This window comes from Serinus canaria, chromosome 4 (assembly GCF_022539315.1).
Source record: "Serinus canaria isolate serCan28SL12 chromosome 4, serCan2020, whole genome shotgun sequence".
NCBI classification, from domain to species: Eukaryota; Metazoa; Chordata; class Aves; order Passeriformes; family Fringillidae; genus Serinus; species Serinus canaria.
This window is the reverse complement of record NC_066317.1, coordinates 31034915-31051101: the sequence shown is the minus strand read 5'-3', so window position 1 is coordinate 31051101 and position 16187 is coordinate 31034915. Positions and strand designations below refer to the sequence as shown.

The window sequence follows — 16187 nt, the reverse complement described above, 5'->3', positions numbered from 1 at the left end:
ACTAATACTTGTTGAAATTGAATCTGGTGTTTAAGAGACAGTATGTCTTCATGACAGAGGGACTTAAAATTGTCTTAGTACATAATTGCAGTTGATATGTAATATGTAATGAAAATACAGGTCTGTAAGTGGGAAGACAGGTACATCAAAATCCTGTCATTTCCATTTTTAAGCAACAGGACTTGATTTTTTTGTTTTTCTTCCCTCTTCCTAATGAAGAGGACCAGCAGAGGGCAACATCTCCCTTTCACAATCAGCTTTTGCAGCCACAACAGTAACAGCTTTTTGGGCTTTATAAGAATGAAACAAAATCAGAGAGCATTTTGAGTTCAGGCACTGAGAACTTGGCAAGACAAAAAGGGAAACAGACTCTTGACTAGTCACCAGTGGTGACTCCTGGGAGCGACCACAAGAGCTACTACTGAGCTTACGCCTCCAGTCCAGCTGGTTTTTGTAACTCCAGGCCTGGCTCTGTCCTCAACACCATGAACACACTTCTAATTTCCCCTTCAGTCTAACCTCTGCACAATGTTTAAATGACATCTTAAACCAGGAAACAATTCATTACAACTACATGGCCAAAATAGCAAATCTTACACTTTTATAGAGGTTACTGAGAAAAAGAAGCCTGAGACAATCAGGAAGAGACAGCACCAGCATCACAGAGTAAGTCACATCATTGCCTCAGTGTGCACGTGTGCTATTTTACATGGCGATACAGTATATCAGCTAAAATGAAGGGCTGTCTGATGTCAGATTTTTATTTGCTGCCAAGGAGAAGGAATTTTCAAATATTTACCACTGACAGAATTATTTTCTCACCTTTTATTCACCTACTCATTTGACATCAGTTATCTAGTCCCTTGTATCAAGATAATTTACAAGCTACAAAATTTCTCCAGCCTGAGGCACAGAACATAGAGAAAAAATCTTGCCCCAAGCCCATTCATGTAACAGTAAGTGAAAGGAGCTACTGCCAGTTGCCAGACTTCTAATCTATTGCCCTGCTCTCTATTCTAGCTGTGTGAGAAAGAGGCAAAGGGAGGTAGCCAATTTCAACTACAAAGGGCCTCCAAGGCCCAGGTAACTCCTCTCAATCCAGTCTATCCCATCTTGCTTTTTCCCAAACTGCTCAGACCATTCAGAGTACTTGCACCATCTTAATACCTCTGTAACAAGTTAACCAGGGTAACAGAGGATGTCAACAAGGAACAAGAATAAAAAGCAGGATATGCGAAGAGGCCTCCAAATGCTCTGATTAATCAGGCAAAAGATATCTGTTCGTAGCAGGAAACGTGACCTGGACTACAAGCAGCCCTTATCTAAAAGGAGTGGATGCACAAAGATGATTGTTACAGAAAAATCTGAAGCTTTCCAAATCATACTGACCCAGCTGCGCCCAGAGAGGGTTGTATGGGTGGGATTTTGCCAGCATGTTCACAGACTGGGATGTGCGCTTCTCAGAGAAGGCCTTGATGGGAGGATGGTCAACTGGCATCACTGTTGGGACCCACGCCAGGTGATACGTCAGCACTGCGGTCAGCAAAGCAGCAAAGAACCTAGAAGGAAAAAAAAGTTTAAAAAAGCATGTACAAAGTAAAATCAGCAAAAGAACAACCCATTCAGTGCTTTAACATGTTCACATGCACTGGGAAGCACAAAAGCTTTTTCTTAAGAAAAAGGGAGTGGGGGAAGCTTACTGATTTTTGTTGATCTGCTCTATCAGAAAGGTAAATTCTTTAAGAAAACGCTGGCATAGCTGGTTCTTTTCCAGGGTGCTGGACATCATATTAAGCCACACAGGCTCTGCAATCCTTGGAACAGAATATAGGTTCCAGATGGTGACTCTGCCCAAAGAAAATTCCCAAGAAGTCAGTGTTTACACACACGTTTCAATTCTGCAAATAAATATAAGTAGCCCCTTTCCTTTTCTGTTGTCCAGATTATAAATTGCTGCTTTTTTTTTTTTGTAAGATCTAGAAGATTAAATAAACTGGAAGAGTTTTTACTCTTCCAGTAATTACTACTGTTCAGAACACTAGTCTGTTTAATTCATATTATCAGTAACCCAGTGTCTTCATATGGGTTACATATTGGCTTCCCTGTTTTGCATTCCTGTGTGAATTTTATTCAGAGAAACCATTCAGAAATAAATTTGAGGGGAAGAAGAACCCATTCTACTAATTGCACAGATTCGATTTTGCATTCCAGATATTACAGAATCTCCATTCCATTAAAGCCTTCTCTCTCTCCTGGGCTGACTTTCTCAGCCTTTCACCATTCCTTCCTTTCTCATGTACAGAAAAGAGAGCTTTTGACTGCAACTTTCTTGCCAGTTACATTGTTCAACATCTATGGCTAGGAGTAGACACATCTATCTGCCTGAGTACATCAATCCACCCAACTGTACAGTCATCAGCAGAAGCCAGCTCTTGATGAGATGTTTAGACTTTAAGTGACAATCCCAGGAACACGTGAGCGCAACAGAACTACTTTCATTCGCATTTGGAAAAGAGCTGAGCTGGTTTCGCTCAAACTTTTCTGAAAACATTTCCCCAATAACCAATGCAGAAAATTCATTCACACTAACTGCAAGACTGTCTAAAACACAAAACCTTACATTCAGTTGCTTATAACTGAAAGTGACAAATATCTTTCATGGGGCATGAAAAGTGCTCTCCTTGTAATTCAGAATTCCATCAACTCACCTGAATTCTCCCAGGGCATCCATGACACGGCTGATATAAACCTGCACTCTCTGGCTGGATTCTGCTATTTTTCTACATGAGATCATGGCCTTGATTAAGAGTTAAAGACACAAAACAGCTGCTTAAAGGATTCACATTCTTCATCTCTTCAAACTTCATTAACATGTCAAAATAACTAAGATCTAGCCCCAGTCCTATACAGCCACTCAGGACAGCAACAAATGCCAACCTCCCTCCACCTCATAGGAGACCAATCCCTAATACTGGACAAGGGGAGAGCCGAGAACATTTCTGAGAGGAAGAAGACAGCAAGACAAATATTTTGTGTCTCTCTTTTAGACACTGCATGAAAGGACAGAGTACCATCATTTCTACAGTCTCTAAGGAGTCAAGAAAACCTCAGAGTGAAACATGGCAAGAACTAAAGAAAAACCACCCATAGCATAAAACTCTCCATTCTAATTTTGTCTAGAAAAGAAACTGCACCTCTTTCAGCAAATGCTGAGTTCCTACACTGGGCTCAAGCTCAAGACTGCATGTGTAAGGAGGGAGGCAAGCTTGAAACCACGCACCTTCTCCCACTCTTCATCTATCAGATTCTAGAATACTTCATTCTGATTGACATTTTTCCACATTATGCCAAATTAGTATTCTGTACCTTTTCTATTGCATATTTCAGCTTGTTCATGTGAGACTCAAAAAGAGGAAAGTGAGAGAAAAAGAAATCTTGAAAGTTTCTCTGTGCTTCTTCTTTTTCAGGCAGAGAAAAGATGATGCTGATTGCAATTTTTTTCCTCCGAACAATTGCAGGATTGGAGCTGCAGGTTTCATCAGCCATACTAAACATTTCTTCAGTGGACCTGTAAGACAGATTTGTTAGGACAGTTACCTGTGTACTGAGAGATAATTCAGCTTCTATCCATAGCTCTCTATATAGTGGAAGGTAGCTCATTTGTAGGACTCCTTTGACTACATAAGGCTTTGCTGTCACAAGTTTCTGAACAGAGGATGCCTGACATTTTGATGGATAAGTCCTGTGCTTGTTCAAATAGGAAGAAGACAATCCCCAGAGCAGCCTGGTGTGAACACTTTCCTCTGAAACAGAACTAATGGACTCCCTCCTGGATTTAACTTTGAGGGAGACGAAGATAAGGGAACAGAGATACACCACACAAAATCATAACCAAAAAAGGTTAAAGGTAACTTTGGAGCTGTGAACTGCATCCAGCACTCAAGCTCCTCTCTAGGCGCTCAGATACATATCTATGATGCTCTTGAACCTGGACTGATGCTCATGAGGGTAGCTGGGAAACACAGAACCTATACTATCTATATTGTTCTTAAGATGGATGTTAGCAGTTAACCATAAAAAATAAAACTTTCTATTTTAACTGAAGACAAAATGTCACCACTCAGTAAGTACTGTGAAAACACAAACTTAATGCCTACAAATACACATTTGCCCAGCTCAAAATTGTGTAGACTTCAGCTTAGAAAGATTTGTTTTCTGCTTAAAACTATAAAAAAAACCCCAAAAAAACGAAAAAAAAACCCCATCCACCCAATGGTTATTTTACAACCATTATTTTTTCCCAAGTTCTGTTTATTTCTTGATAGTGCTGCCACATTTCTTTCAAGAATTATGTCTCTTCTCAATATTACACATGGGCTGCTACTAAGATCAATACTGCTCAATGTTTTGATTATGAGCCTGGCCTCTGGACCAAAACACACCTTCAGTGAGTTTGCAGATAATGTCAAATGGGGGAAAAATGATCAGTCAAGGGGATGGAAGTGTCCAGAAAGGCTGTGGAATCTCTGTCCTTGGCGTTTTTCAAGACTTATTCAAGAGTCAAGTTCCACAGACACTTGATGTAAATTCTAAGCTATTGCTTTACACAGGCAACTGATTTGGATGATACCCACAAGCCTCAGCCCAGCATAAGTTTTACTGTGATTATACAAAAGGGTGGCAAATCCCCCTGTTCTTCTATAAATACTAGCCTTGCAGCACTAGATATTTATACTGCTGGATTTACAAAATTATTATTTTTTTTGCTTAAAGAGTCTTGAATAATTTCACTGAAAAAACACCATATATATATATATATATATATATATATAATGTGCACACATAAATAAGTAAAACAGTATGGAAAAAATGTCTATTGGAAGGAACTTCAACTGAATAATGGGTTTTAATCTACTGAGAAATTATAGAAGAAAAGGGTAAAAAAGACAAAAAAGCCATGGAGACATTCTGAGCAGCAGCTCATCTGGAAATAGCTTGGTTTTAGTTTCTTTTAAGTTAAGACAGCAATACCAGTGAGTGGTAATTAAAAGTTTGAAGTCTTTTCATATCAGAATTATCTTGAAACAGAGTCTGTAGTATTTATAGAACACTATGAAGCAATTAACAAAAGGAAAGACTCAGGGCTAAGCATTCATTCTTAGTCCATTCTAAAAATAAGAGGTTTACAGTTTAATTGGTTTGAAAAAGTTAAATATACAAAAAAATTCTCATAACAGAGGTATGAGTCCATGAACACAGGATAAAACAGACAATTAAACCCCAGCAAAAAACAGCTTGTGGGAAAACAGAGTTCAAGACAAAAACATAACCTCATCTGAACTTCAGGAACTTGCATACAGAGACAGAAATTCCCAAGGAAGTCAGGAAAGGATGGTCAGTCAGCATCTAAGAAACATCACAAGCTTTTGTACTGCTTCCCAGGAACAGAAATTGGGGTATTTAGGTCTGAGAGAGAAGCCTTCTCAATAAAACTGCTAATCTGCCTTGCTTGCCAATATGTGGAGTTCCAACTAGACATCTCAATTTCTTTGAGCTCTTGGCCTAAAACATCAGTCACAGAGACTGTAGAATCTTGGCTGTAACAACCTGGGGTGCAAATTGTGTGGCACTGAAGTATTCAACCAGAAGCCTACTGTTTCTCTAGCAAGTAACCAGAAAACAAGTATCTGAAGAGGCCTTTTGGCTTAGAAAGAGTCCCAATTCAAGAATAATTCTAGACAGTAAAAATAATGATGTGCTGTTTCCAGTATCTTTCCCCAGCACATGTTCTCCAGTGGGGAAGAAAACCAACAGCCCTGCTCCAGACAGCAAATAAGCAGCCCAAAGAGGCTTTCCTCTAGACAATTTGTAACGTTCAGAACAATTTGCAGAAACTTCTATTTGTGAAAATTTGGCTACTTCTTAAACTGGGATAAATGATCTTATTTACCCTAGATGTTTTAACCCTTTTTACATGGGCTGCTCTCAGCCTTTTTTCTTTAGGAAACTAGACTAAAAAGTACTTCAGTTTACTTAAAGCAACCAGTTTATTCTCAACTTCAAGTGTGATTTAGACAGCACAACTGCTACATTAGTACCATGGCACAATTCTTGATGTTAAAAGTTATTCACTAAGAATATCTAGAAAAAATGCTGCAAGTGTTGATTGACACTAGGGAAATAAATCTTTTTAAATCAGGTTTAATTTTTTATTTTTTACTAAATGCATATTTTAACTGGCAGCTTTTATGCTTTTCTTAACTGAAAAGGGAGAGAGGCCAAATAGCATGAATTTCTTGTAGGTCTCCACTAATTCCATTCTGTCTCTGGGTACAGGTGGATGAGTACAGAGAGAGGATAACCAAGAACCATTTGCTATTTTGCAAATGACAAGGGAAGAATTTGCTTATTAGCTATGAAAAGTCCGCTGCATTCCATGCTTTGTTATGCCACTGAGCTACAAAAGCTAACAAAATTCCAAAACAGAAGCCAAGCTTTCTGATCACAGCTTTTTTTTTCTTCCTGTTTTGGCAGAAGTCACATCAGGAACATCCTGTACCAGCCAAGAGAGTCGTCATGGGCTATTACGCCAAAATTTCACTAACTGCTCACTAGTCAGACTTGATCATAGTATAAAGTCATTATGGCAGCAGTGCTGTTACAGTCCCTTTCATCTCAACAGCATGCTCTGCTCCTTCAGAAACAATTTATTTTTCAGAATATGGTTTCATACACAGGCTATACATTCACACCATATTAATACACAGCCTGTGTATTCAGTAAAAGTAATTTGGGCTTTGACCTTCATGTTCAGCCAAAACTTAATCTTTTATACTGGCAATCTTATGTAACATGCACAGAAGATAGACTGAGTCGAGAACATTTAATAACAGGGTGTGTGCTTTTAAAGAAAGGAGGCTTAAGCTCTCAAACACTTGTTGTAAGAAGAAAGGTGCTACACTCACCACCTTGGAATAATTCCATTCTCTAAACTGGTTGTCTGACTTCGGAGCCAGCGACGTTGATAGCTGCTTGACGATGATGATGAAGAGCTTGGAGATGGAAAAGGAGTAACCAGAAGACTGCTCAGAGATGCTATGAAGAAAGCAAGAAACCCCACATACAATGAATCACAAAGAGTGTTGGTTAAATACTTTTCTTCATACTCTAACAATAGTTTCTCACAAATATTGCTCTTGCTTGCTGGTCTTTTTCACACAACTCACTTGCAACAGGAGAGACAATTATTTAAAATAAATCTTGCTGCTTGAGGACATACATTTGTTATAAAGTAGGAGATTGTCCCTACTTAAACATAGTAACATGTATCTTATTATCATTAAAAGTGTTCTCTCCCATGAGTTGTTGCACTCCCATTACAACAGATAGGATGACTTCTGGTCTTCATTTTCCTATTGAGTGTAAAAAGCCATTTCTCTTCATTTGCTCTAGTAAAGGCTCCAACCAGTTCTTTCTCCAAATTATAAACAGGTTAAGAACCCAGAACATGGTGGCTATAAACAAAGAACATAACTGCAAATATTTTTGCGTAAAGCCTTGGGGCAAATGCAGAAGGCAAACCACCTAGCAGATAAAAACAATTATTGGATTTACAGGTCATGAGGTGTCTATATTTCAGGTGAATCACTGCAGCCAAGAATTGTAACAACTACAAAAACAGGCAAACAAGACAGACAGCAGATACCTGACCGAGCAATGCCACTGTCTCTGTCTTCATTTTGTCCCCTGCTAGGCATATCAACAGGTGTGCTGTGTGCTAAAACAAACAGAACAGATCAACAGAGAATATTACATAACTCAGACTATTTGTCAACATTAAAAAAAAATGTTTAAGTTTAAAGGTCATACACCAAAAAAATTACATCCTGTACTGTTGCTCAAAATCCGTATGGTGTGAAGAGAGGAGGCAGCAAACAGTAGCCTATGCTGAGTATCATCTTACCACAGGAACGTTATTTGCCCCAATGTAAATGTAAAAACATCTCTAAGGAGCTTAAGAATATGAATACAGTCTGCATTATCAGAATCAGAATTTTGAAAGGAAGGGCTGGTGGTATCCTCATCCCTCTTGATAAACTCAGTGTGGCAAGATTGTCCTTTGACACAGGTTAATATCTGAATGAAATAGTCTAGCACAAGGTCCATTAGAAGTTTCTGTTTCACTTGCTGAGCTGAGATTTAATGTCCACAAAGCCTCACAATAAGAAATATTCAGCCTATGTCAGATAACATCAACGTGTTAGTAGTGCAGAGTAACTCAAAATGTAGAGCATGCAAGATTTGCAAAGGCTGTGAAGAAACTGCATTGGTATTTCAGTTCACATTTTTGCAATTAACAGAAGTAATTAGGCCTGAGATCTACCCACCTGCATGGATCATCATTCTGCCTGTAGAAAGAGACTGTATGCAGCCTAAATTTTTGAGAATTAAAGAAATTAATATTGCTTAAGAAAAAAAAACCCTTAAAGCCTCCCAGACTTAGCTCAAGAATTTTGAATGTCTGCCACCAAATTAAAAAGTAGCAAGAGATCAGAGAAGAAAAAGCTGTACACCAGCAAGACACCTGCATGTTAGCAAGAAACCAGCAACAAGCCAGGAAACATAAGTTCTCTAAGAAACATAAGGGCTAATTCATCTTTAAAAGACTGCATAAAATATCTTTAAAATTAAACACAGCAATTTAGCCATCTTTTCAGAAGATTTATTTTTAATTATATACCAGATACACCTGTTGTCACTATTTTAAGCCCTCTGTTTCTAGAGACTAATTATGCATGTCCTGCAAAGATTCAGAAGGAGCTGGATTTGTGTGTGCATATGGATGGGTCACACTGTGGCTGGCATTCCCCACAAACCTGCAAAGAAAGAAGCACTGCGAATGAGCCGGAGGGGACCTCCTTCAGACACACCCTGCAGCAGTTTGCTGCTACACAGCTGTAACACACCTAGGAAACAAAAGCAACGTAGAGAAAATGGAAAAAAATGAGAAAAAAAACCCAAACAAACAAAAAAAAAAGTAAAAAACCCAAGGAGGTGATTTACTGGAAAAAAAAAAAAAAAACAAAACTGAATGAACAGATGGCCTCATGTTGTCAGAAAGACACACAACCTGGAAATATTTACCTAAATTACTTCCACTGCGACAGGTTCCCAAACCATTCTGATTGGAGCTCAGCTTTCCCAGACTGGGATCTTGGTTGATGTATTCAAAGCTATCTTGCAAGCTACAACAGGGGGAGAAGCCAGTATTCCTTGAGAATATGATCAAAACACATTCATATCAGCTTAAGAACTAGGTTCATTTTATAAAAAAAGAAGGCTGAACATTAAAAGCAAATTGAAGGACAAGTAGGTTTCTAAAACTGGAAGGAAACAGCTTTTATTTTTTATATTTGAATTATTGGAAGAGTCTTTCTATGACATTTGGGATTCAATTTATTCATATTTGCCCATTTTGGGGAGGAGGTACAACAGAACAGCATATTTGTTGAAGGAAACAGAAATGGGATACAGGGACAAAGCATTCTCAGCATATCCCTTCCTCACCCTTCTGAGAGCAGTAAGAGACAGAAATTTGATTGTCCAAAGCACCTAACCTCTGAACTTATTACATGTCCTGGACAAATTAGAAAGCAGAAACTTAGAGATTTTTTTTTTAATTAAAAACTTGGCTGGCCTAACTAGGATCTATTAAGAGAATTCTTCTCCACAGCTGCCTTCCCAATTTTCTACCAGACCTACAAAAGGAGAAAGACAGACAACTGCACTGGCTGGGAAAGGAAAGAAATTATATATAAAAAAATATTCTTACTTATTGTTGCTTCCACTGAAGCTTCCTACCCTGGCTGAGAAGACTTTACTTATCATCAGCTGTGGGGGAGAGCTGAAAGGATAAACAGTCACTTATTTCACTGAGTCATCAATTCCAAGTGCCTGACAAGACAGTGCATCACAGAAAAGGACACTCACCGTATGTAGTGAATTTTCAAGGTGGAGCCTTTGTAACTCATTGCCACTGAGCCAAACATCATTTCTCCCAGCATATTGACATCGGAGGCTGGTCTGGTGTACTACACAGACAAGAAGATGGGAACAGCAAAGTCAAAAATAACTTGGCATACTATTTCAACTTACCACAGTGCCACAGTGATACATTTGGAATGGAGAACAAAGAAGTTAATCTTTTTCATACAGAGTAAGATCAGTGTGCACTCAGTGTGGGTTTAACACTGTGGATTTAGCAGGTACAGCAGCAAGAAATCCTTCATTTTGCTCACTAGATGAGCAGTGCTACCTTTGTTCTGGGGGGACCCCCAGAGGCAAGAGAGAAAATAAGATCTTCTGCATTTCCAAAGAAATAGCTGTTTCCACAACATTCCCATATAACAAAGTGTTTAATAAAAGGTGTAAATGTTAACAGGATTCTGAGGTCTGGACCCCCAAAAAATAAACTGCCTGCCTTATTCAAATGAGTAAATTCACCTTCCCTGACCTTGTAGAAAGCTTATTGGAAACATTTTTAATTGGAAAATGATTTGTGATTATAGTTAGAAATGCAGTCTTCAGATCAGTTGCCTCTTTTGTTTCAAAGACTGATCATCAATAGCAAATACAAAGAGAAGTTTATTAATTCTAAAGAAAATCACCTTCCAGTTAAATATAATGATTTTCTTTTCCAGCCTTAACCTACGCATCCTTCAAACTTCATTTTTCTATGTGAAATGCTAACTCTTTTAATAAGAAAGAGACAGAGTACTTAAATTTAATGTTATAGTAAGACAGACTAAAGGGACTCAATAAACCACGTTAAACAGCCTCTTCAGAACTGACCTGAACACAGAACAGTATAGCTCTTCTTACGACCTTCTTATGACAAAGTGCTATTAGATCTATTTCACAACTTCTTGAAAGGTAAGACCAAGATAGGTAAAAAGGTAAGACTAAAAGGTTAAGATGCAGACACACATTTTTATTTTACAATACTTTAAGGATAGAACAGATATCTTGAGGTTCAGATTAATCTGTAATGTAATAGAAGCCAAAGTCATTCAATGCATCTAAGCAAAGGCTTTAATAAACCAACTCCTCCGGTAAAATAGAAAAACAAAAGCAACAAAGTAACAAATATTACCTGATACTTCGGTATCTGTTCTTTGATATTTTGCATACAGCTTATAGAAGGACTATGGGAAGAAACACTGTTGTTCCCATTGCTTGCTTGGCAGTTCTTGGCAGAAGTCTTTACAGAAGCCTCATCTGCCATTTTCTATGTTAAAACAGAACAATGTGATGAAAAGTAAATCTGAGAACTCCCATCTGTAAACATATCATGGCAAGAATCTCCTTAAAACTAGAGGAAAGCAACAGAAATAAAGAATACTCTTATTTGGTTCAAAAAATATGTATCAGTTTTAAAATATTTTTTAAAATGACAGCATCAGAGCAAGTGGAGAACTGCTCTCACATTCACACTGTCAGACAGGTTTTCATGGTATCACATATAATCAGAGTAAACAGTTTCACAGGAAGATCATTCCCAATTGTTATGAATTACTCTTTGTAGTATTTGCCAAAATTTATGTAAACAAAATCTCAGCTTATAGGTTCCTTACAAACTAATTCCTGTAATCATCTGCACAATAATCATTCAAATTGCATATCACTTTTGCTCCCCAAATGATTAATGGATTTCTAAAATAGAAGAACAGCTAGCAAAAACTAGGGATGAATAATCCACCATTTGGTAGAATTAGCAGGTTAAAGACAAACTATGTATTTGAATACTCAGTGTGAATGAGCCTTAGTGTATTTCAGAAAAACACACAATACACACATACACCTCCTTGACTTCAATTTAAACAGGACTGATTTTCAAAGTAATTTTGTCTTACTTTTAAATGAATCAAGTTTTTAGTTTTAGTGTTTGATAACAACCAAATACTCAAAATAATTTTTAACATCTAGGCTCTTGCATGGCATTCAAAGTGGTTTGGCAATTTTAAAAGGGTACTTAGATTAGCGAGTGTCTGGCTAGAAAACAGATTATAGCCTGTATCATGTGTTATGAGGGAGGTTATAATCTGTTTTATGTCAGTGTTGCATAGAGAGTTTCTAGTAGGGCATTTTGTATTTAACTTTTAGCTAAGGTATTCAAGTAAGTGGAATAATTTGAGTATTTAAACGAAGCCAGAAATGCTTTTCTTGCTAAGATGCTATTGGTTTTAAAACAACTCTAAGATACTAAGTAATGACCTTGATTTTGGGTGGGGGGTGGGGGAAGAGGGGAAGCAAGATTAACAACCAGTCTGACCCATTTACGCTCTTAAGTAGATGATCAGACATCAGCTGATGGTGCTCATCAGTCTTACTGATTCAGCACAATGGCATATTTACAGTGTGACTGAAATACAGACTGTTGCTTTTCAAGCATCTTCATAACTTAGTTCTACAAGTTGTGACTGTTCTTCCATGGCTTATACAGATAAATATATATCACTGCAATAAACCATGTTAGTCTAACAAGCTGAAGCTGCTGGTTCTGAAAAAAAAAATCAAAACAAACAAAAATTTGAAATAATTTAATGCAGAAAAGAAACATGGAGGCAGTAAGAGAAAACAAGCAAAACCACCACAAAACACTATTGGTTTACTGATATTAAAATGACCTAAGTTTGCTGAAAGCTTTATTACACAATTTGTGTGCTTGGAGAGAAGCAAAAAGAACTTGCATCTTGACAGCATCTGCTCTTGCTTCTATGTGTCACCAAAACTTACATGGCCATATATACTGTCATGTGTCATGCTTACACAATACAACGCAGTTAGCTAGTGAAGTTGTTTTAATTCACATAAAGACAACAGCTTTACTACTCCAAACAGCAAAGGAAAAAAAAGCACCTTTAGACACATGGTGGACATCACTGAAACAGATTGTACAGCCAGGGCTAACAACATAAAGCAAACAGCATTAGAAAGGTTGAAGAAATCTCAATTTAAAGGTAAATAGATTCCTCTGTCTGAAAACAAATCCGGATTGTTACATTTGAGTACCATATTTACATTATAAATACCAAATACCAGATATGTTCATAGGCTGGCTGCAATGATGCTCGTTGCAGCTATCACAGTGAAAGATCACAAGATTAAGAAGTTGACACTGTCCTCTTAAAAGAACTGCTTTTGGAAAGGAAAACAAAAGAGCAGTAGGACAACAGCAAAAATCAACATTTCATACCTGAACCACAGCTTCATCAATTTTGCGGACTGCTTTGGAATCAAATAAGACCTGTCTGCCTCTCCTCTCACAGTCTTGGTAAACTATCAGGCGGATTTCATTCAAGTCCAACTCTGAAGAGGACCAGCTATGGATTAGAAACACGAGATATTAAAACAGTGTGCTTAGTTTGCAGGTTCATTTAAGTGAAGAAACGGGTATTAGGCAAATACATGTTTTACTTAGCATTTACAGTATCCAGGCTGCAAATCACATAGCTCCAAGCAAAAAGGAATGCCAAAGGAGTGTCTAAGCTCAGTGTCACTGACAGAGGCAGGCACAGCCAGACCAATTTTCATCCAATCTTCTTCCAAAATTTTCCAGAAAGAGAACACAAAACTTAGTCTCAGCCAGCCGCTCCAGGCTTAACTACTATTATTCTCTTCTCTGTACACAGCCTGGATCATCCTTATTACAAGGTAAGCTTACTATTTTATGCAATACTCCCAGTGGCAATAAAACACATTGGATTACCATCCTCTCTACTGCAGCCTTTCAAAAGCACAAGGCTTACACCCTCTCTCTTCCTTCTCTAAACAGTACAAACCTAATTCCTTTTGACCTATTCCTGACAATTTAAGTTAAGATTTTCCCAAAGTTTAAGCCTTGCAACGGATAGACAAGGTTTATGTTGTTCCAGTCTTCTCCCCCTTTTCTGAGACATTTCAGGGGTTACAGAGCAGCCATTGATTACTGAGACTTGATGTCCAGCTACAATGAAAATAATTTAGTACATGAAACCAAAATACTTGAACTTCAACCTGAAGCAAAACAATTCTCTCAAGCCAGAATCTGCCCGTTCTGCAAAGATACAACATGGCACACGACCTGCCTTGCTGCACTACCACAGAGGCTGTGAAGCCAAAGAGATTATTGTGGCAATGACAAGAAACCTCATTTTCTAATTCCAAAAGGAGTCAGTCTACTCATCAAGAGCATGGAGATTTGCTTGGCCTCAGCTTTAGCTACAGACAACACGTCTCAGGTTATTCAGCTGACAAGCTGAGATCAATGGAAAAACCCTACTACTGCATAAAGCAGTGCCACAGAGCACTGCTGCTCAGTCACACTGCCCCAGCCCTGACCTGGATGGACTGCACCTGGGGGGTGAGAGTACAACTGTTATTAATAGTTGTTGGTTTAACAAACTGCATAACAGACTTCAGTCAAGGCCACACTGATCTTCTACCCAAAAGGAGGTTTCATTTAGGAATTTCCCCAAACTGTGCTTTACAGAAATGGAAGGTAGATAATTGAGAGAAGAGCATAAAACTCCTGTACAGATGAAAGACTAGAATTTAGGAAGCTATTTCTTTTATTCCATGCTCTGTCAACATCCATAAATCAACAGCGAGGTAAACACTATCAAATTCTGCTAGAGTCAGGATAACTGCTTTAGAAGTACACTTGTAAACTTGTGATTTTAAAATAATTTAAAGTAAAGCCAACCTGATTTCTTCTTTGTGCTATTTCTACATAGCTAAAAAAAGCAAAAAAAAGCCTGAATAGGCATCTTTTTCAAACCTGAAAGACCTCAATCTGGAGGTCTATTTTTAAACATCTTGGGACAGAATAAGCCAGATCCCTATCTCCACTGTCACTCTAACACAAGTATGCTGTATGTACATAATATACAAGGTTTCCCATCATGGAATGATGCTAAAGGCTGTTTTGCCATCCACAGTGAGGAAACTTCTTGATGCGTCCGTAACATGTTGCCTTCAGAACTGCTGAGTGCCAGGCAGATTTCTTTTCAAGCTTTCCCTTTCAAAAGGCAGTCACAGCATCATGTTAACCTGCATGAGACCAGACCTGATACAACTGTTGATAGCTGCCCAACAAAGATCCTACACACCTTGCTTACACAGGGAGCTGCAACTACACCATCTGTGTAAGAAGTCTGTTACTATTTTCTCAGCCCACTGCCTGTGCAATGCCATTACAAAATCCAGTTATACTGAATGCAAGAGAAGTCAGAGCCATCAATACACTTCATCCTAGCCTGCCACATGAATCTGATACTCTTCAGAACTAGATACCCCAATATGTCTTCAGTTACACAGCTATCTATTTACTGACTTGCTGCAACAGACAGCCTGAAGTAACTATGCTATTTTCTTAAAAAGGCTGCAGGTCTTTCCTTTCTTTAACAACAAAGAAAAGTTGCATATCTATGGCTTTAGCTTAAATTCTATGCAAGAGTAAAGCCTTATTTATCTCCATGACTGGCACAAGGGCATCCATACTTCAGACCACAGGCTTTCAAGACTAAACTGAGAAAGATTAATTTCAAACACAGATTAAGCCAATTTAGCCCTGCAACTGCCCACTGATGCAGGGTTGCATGCAGGCTGGGTTGCATGGATTCAGGTTTCCTTATGAACAAATGAACTCCCTCGTGACACACTAAAGCAAACCTCATGTTGTTCATGCAGTGCTGACTTCTGTATAAGACATGAACTGGATTTTATGTTAAAGTGGAAGCCAACTTAACAGCCTTTTCCACACAACACGCTAGAACTAATGATTCCTGTAATCTGCCAGAACTACAGATTCTTTAACACCAGACAGCCACAAGCTAAGGAATTACACAAAATCTTTCATACAGAGCTTTATGTGACTAGCAAACCAAATCTAGGGAAGTAATTTCACATAATGCTTCTTATAGTTCTAACCAAATACCAAACTTATGTTTTAATGATGCCATTGCTTACAGATGCATTTCCTGCAGCAGACCTAGCCATTACAGAAGAGATCTCATCTATAGGTAATTTATACAGGCATACAAGTCCATGTAGCCTCATTACTTCCACATGGAATTCAGCACCTGGCCCAAGACCAGTCAGATGACCGGGATGTTTATGCCCATCACAAAAGCTGATGAGCATACTTA

At 38.3% G+C, this 16187-nt stretch overlaps 1 protein-coding gene across 6 annotated transcripts in view; it reads right to left on the bottom strand.

Annotated features, from left to right (window-relative positions):
- Positions 1-16187, bottom strand: part of FNIP2 (folliculin interacting protein 2) — a 48106-nt gene that overhangs the window by 12304 nt on the left and 19615 nt on the right. For 2 of the 6 annotated variants that reach the window (XM_050973595.1, XM_018926676.3), the window contains exons 2-13: positions 13256-13382; positions 11153-11287; positions 9991-10091; positions 9833-9904; positions 9145-9272; positions 8877-8966; positions 7706-7777; positions 6966-7095; positions 3367-3568; positions 2709-2797; positions 1701-1847; positions 1390-1559 (exon numbers count right to left, since the gene is read on the bottom strand). In XM_050973595.1, the coding sequence (XP_050829552.1) occupies positions 1390-1559; positions 1701-1847; positions 2709-2797; positions 3367-3568; positions 6966-7095; positions 7706-7777; positions 8877-8966; positions 9145-9272; positions 9833-9904; positions 9991-10091; positions 11153-11287; positions 13256-13382 (1463 nt within the window). The remainder of the gene's footprint in view (positions 1-1389; positions 1560-1700; positions 1848-2708; positions 2798-3366; positions 3569-6965; positions 7096-7705; positions 7778-8876; positions 8967-9144; positions 9273-9832; positions 9905-9990; positions 10092-11152; positions 11288-13255; positions 13383-16187) is intronic. The other 4 variants (XM_050973596.1, XM_009101187.4, XM_009101186.4 and 1 more) reach the window with 3 other exon arrangements.